General features: G+C 40.2%; 1 protein-coding gene across 1 annotated transcript in view; it reads left to right on the forward strand.

Moving 5' to 3' along the window:
- Window positions 1–4,503: 4,503 nt before the first annotated feature.
- ifrd1 (interferon-related developmental regulator 1) overlaps window positions 4,504–11,733 on the forward strand; it is an 8,726-nt gene continuing 1,496 nt past the window's right edge. The window contains exons 1-10 of the mRNA XM_032505190.1: window positions 4,504–4,766; window positions 6,570–6,674; window positions 7,030–7,111; window positions 9,393–9,517; window positions 9,741–9,898; window positions 10,062–10,112; window positions 10,444–10,622; window positions 10,769–10,877; window positions 11,073–11,207; window positions 11,387–11,515. Of these exons, the coding sequence (XP_032361081.1) occupies window positions 4,736–4,766; window positions 6,570–6,674; window positions 7,030–7,111; window positions 9,393–9,517; window positions 9,741–9,898; window positions 10,062–10,112; window positions 10,444–10,622; window positions 10,769–10,877; window positions 11,073–11,207; window positions 11,387–11,515 (1,104 nt within the window). The 5' untranslated portion in view covers window positions 4,504–4,735. The remainder of the gene's footprint in view (window positions 4,767–6,569; window positions 6,675–7,029; window positions 7,112–9,392; window positions 9,518–9,740; window positions 9,899–10,061; window positions 10,113–10,443; window positions 10,623–10,768; window positions 10,878–11,072; window positions 11,208–11,386; window positions 11,516–11,733) is intronic.

Below are 11,733 nucleotides of genomic sequence, written 5' to 3' on the forward strand. Positions count from 1 at the left end.
GCTCACCTTAAAATAACATTTATGGTTCAGAAGCAATATATTATTGCAGGGGATCCAGCGCGAGCAGCACCAATCAAAGGTGGTTGGCTCTAAAAATTCAAATATATCCTGATGTTTTATTAGATAACTGATGAGCAAACTAAATTGAAAATAGCTATTTAAAGAGACCTAAGTGTGATTAGGTATGAAGTTGAGATGAAAAGGCAGAGCAGAGTTGGGGCCTATAGATGTTTTTGACCGACCTTCCTCCAACTCTCTCTTCATTTTTATTTTTTTTAACCATCTTTGATCAGATAAAATGCGTGTTTGGGATCCTAATGGCACGGCACACCCCATCTTCACAACAAAGTCCTCTCTGCTTCCCTCTTTATGGAGGTTAATGGACTGGATTGAAGTAGAAAAATATGAGCCAGTAAGACACATGTGTGCAGGGACGGAGAGGTAATCACAGCTGTCTGATAAACTGCTAAACCCCTCTCAAAACAACAAAATGAAGGGGAAGAATATGGGATTCAGCCAGTGACTGAAAGATTGTAATTAGGAGTTGGATGCTCTAATTTTGAGCACCCTGTCTCTATCAACCAGCAGTTATTTTTCCTGAACAGAACTGGACATTTTGTAAATAATATGAATTGGAATTATGGCAGGTGGTACCCAAGTGGAGTTGATGCCAGCAAATACAGTGTGATATTTGTTTTAATACATGTCACAATAAACCAAGTTTGTGTAGTGTGGTATTTACACAAATCAGTGAGGCAGTTATGGCAAGATAAAAAAAAATACATGATCCCTGAGGGAAACAAAATTCTGAAAAATGTAGTAAACAAGGCAACCGAATCAGAAATAGCAATATGTTTTTAAATTGCATGATAGGAGAGTTTGGAAACACATCATTGTGTCATTTTCAAATTAAATGAATAGTTTGACATTTTGAGAAATTCAGTCTTCTTGCTGAGATTTAGATGAGAAATTGATATCCCTCTCATGAAAGTGGTATCAATCTTCTCATCTAACTGTCAGCATGAAAACAAATAAGGCAATTTTCCAGAATGTCAAACTATTCCTTTAAACATCTACATAGCATGCAAAGAATACATGCCTGATATATGAATGAACACACTGCAAATTAAATGCATACAGATGCTGGAAATTCTATCGCCAGATAGTTCAGGAAGTGGAACAAGGGAGGGCCCCTTCACCTCGAGGTCTATGGAGGCCTTTCTACAATAAGCGACGAGTAAAGGAAGAGAAGACACAGTGCTAAATATCAAAGCAAAGTGTTGAAGGTTTATGAAAGATCACCTCTGCCTAGCTTTTGACGTCGTGTTTCTATCAACCTACAGACCCGAGATCATTTTGAACCTTGCTCCCTCCCCAACAGGCTTAACCCATGCTGCCTTGACACATTGCTCCAGGCCATGTCATTTATGAATTATTTAAAAACTTTTACTATTGCACATGATATTAATATTCAGACATTTCCTATTATCTGCTGTCAGCTCTCTCTCTCTCCCTGCTATCTGTTATTTTTGTAATGATCTGTATTCCTGTGGCACTAGGTTGGTCAGGGCTTGTGCCCACCGATGCAGCGTGCCTGGCATGCAGAGTGAGGTAACACTGGGCTGCTCTGTTTGCCTTACTCCTACACTGGTTTACTGGCAGGAGAACTCTCTCTCTTTCCACTACACGTTGCTTTTGGCTTGCCTAAACCAGTTCCCACTACCAAGAAAATAATATCTGCTTTTTACATTTTGAAATTTGTTTTTATTTTCTTACAAATATCTTAATAGGTTTGGAGATTGGATATATACATTGCCCGCTCCAGCCCATTAAATGTTTAAAGCAAGACACAGCACAGCACAGTTTACTGACTCAATACATTATGCATCGAAACATCTCTTGGAATTCCACTTGCTATATTACAGCGAGAGCACAGTGTCCTTTGAATTTCAAACAGAATGGCTCCCCCTAGTGGCGAAGACATCGAGCAAATGGCAACTTTCATTGTAAGTGTGTCTGTCTGAATCTAGCAATGTTACAGCAGGATAACAATTGTAATCATTAAAACCATTTGATAGATTTTAATGGTCCGATGCAATGAAGCAAAACCTTTTTCCATACCTGTACCAACTAACTCACAACTCTCTGATTTTGCTATATTGCCGAAACGCAACTGTTAACACTCAGCAAAGAGTACACTTGACCCCTCCAAAAAAATCCAGTGATTTATTTAATGTAATTCATGCTCCCCATTTGACCTCACACTATGTGTTACTGTGTCCACTTAAAACACCCCAGCATCACACACAATGAATTATTCAAGCTTGATGCTGCAGGCAGAGCAGCAGTGCTGTCCATGCGCCGTGCGCCTAAGCTCTTATAAAAACGAGTGCAGTACAGTCTTGCGGTAGGCCATCTTGAGAAGAAAACGTGTTTGTGAAGCACAAAGAACAACCTTCTATGTTGTATGTGTATGTATTGGATGTCAAAGTTGGTTTATCTGCAGGAGATTGTTGTGCAAACTATTTCCCCTTTGTAATTGCTGAGCACTTGTTCTGAAGTTTATGAAACATTGGGCTGTTTTATGGAACAACAATCTTCCTGTGTGTATTTTACCCCCTAACAAAGGATTTTGTGGGGGACTAACTAAGGATCTGTCTGTGCTTTATTTAGATTTCAACTTCTCCATCCTGCTGCCATTGGCCACTGCCTGCTGTAGTGATTAAGCAGATACTATTTATGCATATATGTGTATTTTTAGACATGGTAATGTGTTGTTTTTGTTCTTGTTTGTCTGATGTTACTGTCTTGGCAGGATGTCAGAGGAAAATCTACTTTTGCATTTGGTCGAGCAAAGACAGAAAAAAAATTGCTGAATGTGTATTTGAGTCCACCCTTGTCTTGGATCAAAGCACAAACATCTAAACTGAATATGTGATAGAAATCAAGAAGAAGAAAAAAATCAGCTTTAGTAATTACCTATTCACAAAGGCAACAACTGACCATCACAATCAGGGTGTAGGTGCACGTGTGTGTTCAGTGAACACCTTTCAGGCAGCTCTGGAAACCTCCCGGGTAGTTGAACAGGAGGTGCATTAAAAGTGAAGGTCAGCTTTGATTTCTGCAAGCCTATATTCGGATGTTTGTCAGGTCTGAGCTGGCAAGAACACTGTTGATAGTTGGGCCGTGGGAACGGCAGCATGGAAACTGCATCTGTAAGATTTTCCACTTGTGTAACAAAGAATTAACTATTTCTGTTCTGTCAAGCAGATGCAGAGTGACGGAAATAAGAAAAGCCAGAAAAGATAATTAACGTTTATCAAATCTCATCTCTTTTGTTAGGCCAAGATTTGACAAACGTTCATCAGGATATATGGCAGCAGGACAATTTAGTGGAAACTGTGGTTGTCAGATGCTGTCCTGTTTTTGACCTTTACACTGCAGAGAGATGGAACTACAAACACAAGATTGGATTAGATGTATAAGTTCTCTTTAATTACGTGTGGGAAAGAAAGGTTTTCATCATACAGAAAATAAACACTATTTAAAGTATATTAAAATGTACATATATACCTATAGGGGCTCCACCTTACAATACAGTATCTCATAAACAATGTCCAAACTAATGCCAAAAAGACTCAAATCCGGGAAACTCCGTCTCGACTGTTGGAGTACAGATATTGGACATGTGTCTGCAGTTTACTGTCTAGGAAGATTAAATGTCGCTAAAACACAGTGTCCTACATAGTTGAGGAAATGTACCATTTCTCCTCTGGCTAGATTACAACATGCCAGTAATTATTACCAATGGCACTAATTACCAATGGCCTTATTTTCAGTGGCACACTAAAGAGGGTTGGCAAAAACGTAAAATTAACAAGTGTGTGTATTTTATCCAATCAGTCATACAAATAGTATTGTATCTAATATGAGCAGACATCTCTCTTCAAAACTGAAGTGTAATAAATAAATCAATCTTCTTACAGAACAAGACGCATGTGACTCTGCAAGTAGGTGAAACTACTTTGAAGCCAATGAATGATTCAGATTGGCAGAAAGTTTAATTTTTAATTTTTTTAATTTTTATTTCAGCTTGAGGCTATGGGAATCATCAGACTAAAAGGAACATTATACACTGGAGTTTATGTATTCTGTTACTAAGTTTCCACCACTGATCACACAAGCATTCTCCATTTATATTTCACCATGCATTCCCATCATCATTGTTGGCCTATTAAGATTTACATCCCAACCACTGTCTTTTTTTTTGCAGCGGTTTTTGTCAATTGTTCTTTTGTTGATTTATCAGAAGTTACACTTTTACTTTGATATATACTACGTCTCACATTGTAATGATCATAAAGGCATAAACCATAGACTGATTACCAAAAATAACCATTTTGGCATTTTTTTTTGTGTGGCCACGTTTTTGTCCACTGCATCACGCGCAAACACACGCGACGCTTGTTCCTATTCCCGGATTGGTCGGCGGTGCCGGGAAACATTCTCCTGACATGTCAGCTGGTATAAATACTCGGAGCACCCTTCTTTTTACGCAGCCCTGTTTTATGAGGGAAAATGTATCGTCTCGGTCAACAGTGTATCCCCAAGATCGCCTTCAATTCCTTTTTATCCGCTGTGCCACGGGAATATTTTCATTTTACGAGACAATATAATAAAAGCTGTTCGTGTATTGGCTGATTTTGGATCAAATTATACATTTATCTGCACGAAAATGCCGAGGACCAAGAAAAAGAATGGCCGGGGTAAGTAAGCGACCCAGCCGCATTGCTCTGGCCTTGCTTATTTTGCTTCTCTATGCTGATGGTAGTTGTAGTTCTTTTCATGTGTCAGTCCCTTGAGTGAAGCTGGACGTGTTTATAGTAAGGACTACAAACGTCAAGAGTTCTGGCCTACGTAAAAACACAAAGCTAACTAGCCGTTGCCACACAAAGCATTAGCTAGCTACTCGTACAAAAATGTTCCACTATACGACAATATGCGTTTGCTTCCTATTTATTGACACACTCGTTTAATTATCACAAACTAACTTATACTTCTCAAGAGCCCTCAATTATTTTAGAACTTAAAACGTTACAAGCTACCGTCAGCTAGCTAGCTAGCTAACGTTAATGTCAACTCCCCACTAGCAAGATGAAGCAGTGGTTGCTAGGTGAAGTGAATTAAAATAATCATAACGTTATTTCTGTGACAATTCGAACCGGTAGAAGAATACATGAACCTTCTATGAAATCAACATTGTTGTAGGTCTGCAAACCAAAGACATGGCGTTGTTGCTAGCCAGCTTGAACTCTGTAAAGTGAGATCGTCCTCAAATAATCTTTACTCGAGGTTGTGGCTAATGTTAACGTTAGTGGTATACATTCCGATTAACGTTGGCTGACTGTACACAACCATGTATGGCAGATAACGCTAACCGTTTTGTGTATTGGTTAGTAATAAGTTATTATTGTCTAGCGACAGAAGGTGGACATTTTGGACTCCAGAAAGCGGGGTGGAAAAGAGGCGGCGCCCGGTTCTCAGAAATCAGCTGTCGTGGGAGAAGAGCAGAGTCCACGTCAACACAGAAATAGCCTGTTAGGTGGATAAAGTGGACTTTCAAAATTAGCTGACAGTGCTGCTTATAGCGTGTATCACGGCTTGATATATATATATATGTACATACATACATACATACATACATACATACATACATACATACATACATACATATACTAAGACGTGTTCTCAGTGATGAGCTTTACTAGCATGTCTTCCAGAGGTGAATTCAGGCCAGAGACGCCTGTTGAGTGTGGTTGCAGTTCACAAAGATAGCAATTTTCCTACATAGTGTGTTTTAATAATAAGGCTTATACCACAAAAGCATTTTCATTTAAAAAGAATTAACAGACTGAAGATTTTCACACCCTTTTTTTTATTAGCCGTGAATTTTCACAACTCTCCCACACTCGTCTTGTCATCAGGAGGACTACATATTCTGCATAGAGTAGACTCTGGCAACCTTTTAAGTATTGTGTGTTTTAAGGTGCTTGTTGTCTGCAGTTTTTTTTCTCTCTCCAATTAACAGTATTCAGAATGTTACCCTTTGGACTGATAATCACTGGATGAAAAAACTTTCTTCCTCCTTGCCCTCCATGACACATAGTTGCTTGCTCTTGTTTTTGGACTGTACCAAAACTTAATGCGTCTATTCTGAACAGCAGTTTTGCATCTGAAATCGCTCACTGTGGCAGATTGTCAGAGCTTTTGTCATGTCACAGAAGTTCAGTTGTGTTGACCCATGTCCCTCAAACCTGAACATAATGTTGTTTAAACAGTCAACAGAAGTGTGGATTGCCCTTGACCCTGCCAACATGTTTCATACAAGATGGAAAATACAGCAGGATAATGGGTGCAAAGGACAGATTAGATAACTGCAGTATTTGCTACAGTACCTGTGTGCAGCTGGGCTTACATAACTGGCTTAACCAGACCTGCTTTACTGTACCAATGCATTTGATTAGGCAAAATCACTTTCTGTGCTGATAATTTCTTTTTTTTTCTTTCAGGGGGGCAGCATGGAAATGTGCAGCCTTTCAGTGATGAGGATGCCTCCATTGAGACCCTCAGTCATTGCAGCAGTTTCAGTGACACTGCCAGTGTCGCAGATGAAGGTAGGTTTATGTGTACATCTGGGTATGCAATTATGTGTGCTTCAGTCTTCGTTTCAACTTGATGCTGGCTTTGCTGTCATTGGGTGTTTGGCATGGGCCAGTGTTTGCAGTTTGTGTGCACTTATCAAAAGGCATGTACTAGAAGCCTAGCTTATCTCTTGGTTTTCATTTTGCCATAACGTTTTATCTTGGGTAAACGTATGAGTAAAATAATTTTTTATTTGAAATTAAGGACCTCCTAAAAGTTAGAGAACCCTACCATTAAAAAGTGCAGTTCATCCAATGTAATGTGTCCAGCAACTCATATTGATATTGTGAAGCAAATCAGACAATTTTCTACATCTTGTGATGCCAGGTGGAGAGGCCAGTGAGGACACAGCCCAGGAGGATTTCCAGTACAAGCTGAAGGGGTTCATAGACAGCACGGTTGATAAGAGGTAATTCAAAGTACTCCCTGCTTTTCAGCGTGTACAGACGCACGTTATCTCATCTTTGCATGCAGATGGTAACATGTGCAGAGGTTCACTTCAACATGAGATGCATAAACATATTGGCTAGGGATTCTATATACAGTGGGTACGGAAAGTATTCAGTATTCATTTATTAAAAAACAAATACTGAAATATCACATGGTCATAAGTATTCAGACCCTTTGTTCAGTATTTAGTAGAAGACACCCTTTTGATCTAATACAGCCATGAGTCGTTTTGGGAAGAATGCACAAGTTTTCACATTGGATTTGGGTATCCTTGCCATTCCTCCTTGCAGATCCTCTCCAGTTCTGTCAGGTTGGATGGTAAACGTTGGTGGACAGTCATTTTCAGGTCTCTCCAGAGATGCTCAATTGGGTTTAAGTCAGGGCTCGGTGGGCCATTCAAGAACAGCCACGGAGTGTTGTGAAGCCACTCCTTCGTTATTTTAGAGGTGTGCTTAGGGTCATTGTCTGTTGGAAGGTAAACCTTCGCCCAGTCTGAGGTCCAGAGCACTCTGGAAAAGGTTTTCGTCCAGGATATCCCTGTACTTGGCCGCATCATCTTTCCCTCGATTGCAACCAGTCGTCCTGTCCCTGCAGCTGAAAAACACCCCCACAGCATGTGCTGCCACCACCAGTTTCACTGTTGAGACGTGATTGGACAGGTGATGAGCAGTGCCTGGTTTTCTCCACACTACCGCTTAGAATTAAGGCCAAAAAGTTCTATCTTGGTCTCATCAGACCAGAGGATTTTATTATCACCATCTTGGAGTCCTTCAGGTGTTTTTAGCAAACTCATGCGGGCTTTCATGTGTCTTGCACTGAGGAGGGCTTCCGTCGGGCCACTCTGCCATAAAGCCCGACTGGTGGATTGCTGCAGTGATGGTTGACTACTACAACTTTCTCCCATCTCCCGACTGCATCTCTGGAGCTCAGCCACAGTGACCATTGGGTTCTTTTTGCCTCTCTCACCAAGGCTCTTCCTCCCGATAGCTCAGTTTGGCCGGACGGCCCGCTCTAGGAAGGGTTCTGGTCGTCCCAAACGTCTTCCATTTGAGGATTATGGAGGCCACTGTGCTCTTAGGAACCTTAAGTGCAGCAGAAATTTTTTTGTAACCTTGACCAGATCTGTGCCTTGCCACAATCTGTCTCTGAGCTCTTCAGGCAGTTCTTTGACCTCATGATTGTCATTTGCTCTGATGCACTGTGAGCTGTAAGGTCTTATATAGACAGGTGTGTGGTTCCTAATCAAGTCCAATCATATCAAACACAGCTGGACCCCAATGAGGTGTAGAACCATCTCAAGGATGATCAGAAGAAATAGACAGCACCTGAGTTACATATGAGGGTCACGGCAAAGGGTTGAATACTTATGACCATGTGATATTTCAGTTTTCTTTTTTAATAAATTTGCAAAAATTTCTACATCTGTTTTTTTCTGTCAAGATGGGGTGGTGTGCTGATGTACATTACTGAGAAATAAAATGAACTTTTTTGATTTTTGGAATGGCTGCAATGAAACAGAGTGAAAAATTTAAAGGGGTCTGAATACTTTCCGTACCCACTGTATGTGTATATATATATTTATATAATTATATATATGTATGTGTGTGTGTGTGTGTGTGTGTGTGTGTCATTGCAATATCAACTGGCGCAATATGCATATCACAAAAGGCTGCAATTTATCATGATAGGCACTCCAATTTCTTTTCTTTCTTTCTTTTGTGTTCATTGAAAAAAAATGTTAGTAGAAAATTTGTTTAAAAAACATTATTTTCAGTGGTGCCTTTTTATGTCTGGTTAACTTTGTTCAGTAAAATGTTTGAAAATATCTTTCAAACTTTCAACAAGCAAGTTTTTTGTATTTTAGTATAATACTGAAAGCAGCAGAAATGCAGAACTGACTACATTTTAATAAAGGTTTCATTTATTGCAAGAAATATTGTTATCACGATATTCAACAACCTTGTCTTCTCATATTGTGCAGCCCAAATATTGTCTCACAAAACGGTGTATAGAAACGTTTTTATTTTTCAATCATTGAACTCATAGGGCACTAATCCAAGCCATTGGCCAAATCAGTGGGTGCTCCTTGCATTGGCTAACTTTGTTTGTTTTTTTCGTGAAAATATATTTCATACTGAAATTTCACTGTCATGTCATTCTTCAGCCAGGTCAATATTAAAGGAGAGAGATAATGAATTGTACAATAGCAAAAATGAATGTTTGTGTACTTGTTTTCTCAGTGCTAAGACCAGACAAGGGGCACTGGATGGGCTTAAGACGGCAATGGCCACACGGATCCTGTGTGAGTTCATCTCAGAGAGAAGGATGACTATCACAGACAGCATTGAACGCTGCCTCAAGAAAGGTACCAGAGAAGATTATAAAAATGATTTTAACAGTCGCAGCAGTTTTTTTTGGTTTTTTATTAATAACAATAGTTCGGAAAGTGGTGAATTGTTTAAAACATTTAATAGTTGTACATTGTAGGTTAATTTAATAAGATCTGTTATTATATATTATAAATGCACTCTTGACAAATGTCTGCTGAATTTGAGGAACACCTTAATGCCCACCCCTCTCACTGTCAGGCAAAGGCGAGGAGCAGCGGGCAGCAGCTTCTTTAGCCTGCCTACTGTGCATCCAGCTGGGCTCTGGCATCGAGAGCGAGGAGGTGTTCAAGACCCTAAAACCAATCTTCAAAAACATCCTGGCAGATGGATCAGCCAACATACAAGCCAGACAAGCTGTGAGTGCCTAATATTCTCGGTGGCAGAGCAATATATTTTTATGACATTGGAAGAATGCATTGTTGACAGGTTGAGGAACAGCAGCCACACTTAAACTGTGATTTCTTTTTTTGCGCGTGCGTGCGTGCGTGTGGACTGAACAAATCTTTGCTTCTCTAACAGGTTGCAACAAGTCTGGGTCTCTGTACTTTAGTGGCAGAAGATGACATTTTGGTAAGTTCTTGAGGACCTTTCAATGTCTTTTCTGTGGCTTGACAACTCTGGGCTTTAGGGCAAGCTGCCATTATTTTTCCTCTACAACTTGTTAATTTGTACTCTTATCGGCTGTGACATTGCGCCTCATTTAGTCTCAACATTCTTTATGTCATTGTCAGCAGCACTGGCAGCTGATCTTGTACATACCTCAAGTAATTAGTTAAGGCATTCACGTTATTTGTAATGACTGATGTATATTTTTCTGACGTGTCTTTGAACACTTCCAGCAGTTTAATTCTTGCATTGCAAACCCCAGTCTTCATATGATTCCTGCTGTTTCTGGTTCTAGGACGTGCATTCTACCATGGAGTGCTTTGAGAATCTGTTCACCCGGTCCTATACACGGATGGATGGTACCTGTCCTTTGATCAATCCCCAGACAAGCCAGCTCCACACCAACGCCCTGCTGTCCTGGGCACTGCTGCTCACCATCTGCACAGCCAGCCAGCTCAAAGACATAATGCGCAAGTAAGCAACTGTTGTGCACCTTTTTACTTAAGTTACACTTTCCTTAACCACGCCATTTTATTTTACTGCCACCCAGATAAGTACAAAAAATGTAAGAATTTAATATTTTTATAATTATTTTTCAATGCTCTTGTTTTGTTGTGCAGACACTTGCCTAAACTACCAAGATTACTGGAAAGTGAGGATGTCAACATGAGAATTGCTGCAGGGGAGACCATTGCCCTGCTCTTTGAGTTGGCCAGAGACATGGACTCTGTAAGTTCATTTTCATTCCCGTAGTGGAGTGTCTTGGAATTAAAATTGAGAACAAGTTACTGATGCAAAAGGGACTGTATTGTTTTATTTTGTTCTAAATTGCATGATAACTCGACCATTTGTCTGTCTGTCTAGTGCCTCTTTTTTACTTTCATTGGCCACGAATATGAATGCAGCATTTCTTTGTCACTTCAGGAGTTTGAGTTTGATGACTGGGATGAACTGTGTGACAAACTGAACGCGTTGGCCACAGACTGTAACAAGCACAGAGCCAAGACCGACAAGAGGAAGCAGCGGTCCGTGTTCAGAGACGTACTCAAGGCTGTTGAGGTGGGTGTTCAGTATCAGTTGACAGCACTTTGACTTGCTAGGTGTTAATTGACTTTTTAGATGCTTCCTTCTTATCCTGTGTCACATAAAGTGACAGGCTGTAGGTGGGTTGTGGCTGTCAATTTAAGAATCTGTTTCTGGCAATGGTTAGTTTTTCCTCACCTCCTATATTCTTCCAGGAGGCTGACTTCCAGTCGGAGACAATTCGCTTTGGGACAGAGCGTATGACCATTGACAGCTGGGTCAGAAAGAGGACATATGATGCCTTCAGAGAGTTTGTGGGGTCTGGGATGAACTACCACCTGCAGGTATGTTTGTTAAAAATGACGGTGGACCATGGCCTAAATGTATGATTCCATGACAACTCAAAATTGAAATGCATGAGAGTCGACATTTTGATTTAATTGCACTGCAGAATCATGAAGTTTGCTTGGATGATGTGTAGTCTATATCCACAATATTCCACTTCCGGGATTGCTTGGCCGGATGTCCGTTACCCTTCCTCTTTCTTTGTGTTGGCATTTTA

Source organism: Etheostoma spectabile, chromosome 23 (genome assembly GCF_008692095.1).
Source record: "Etheostoma spectabile isolate EspeVRDwgs_2016 chromosome 23, UIUC_Espe_1.0, whole genome shotgun sequence".
Lineage (NCBI taxonomy): Eukaryota > Metazoa > Chordata > Actinopteri > Perciformes > Percidae > Etheostoma > Etheostoma spectabile.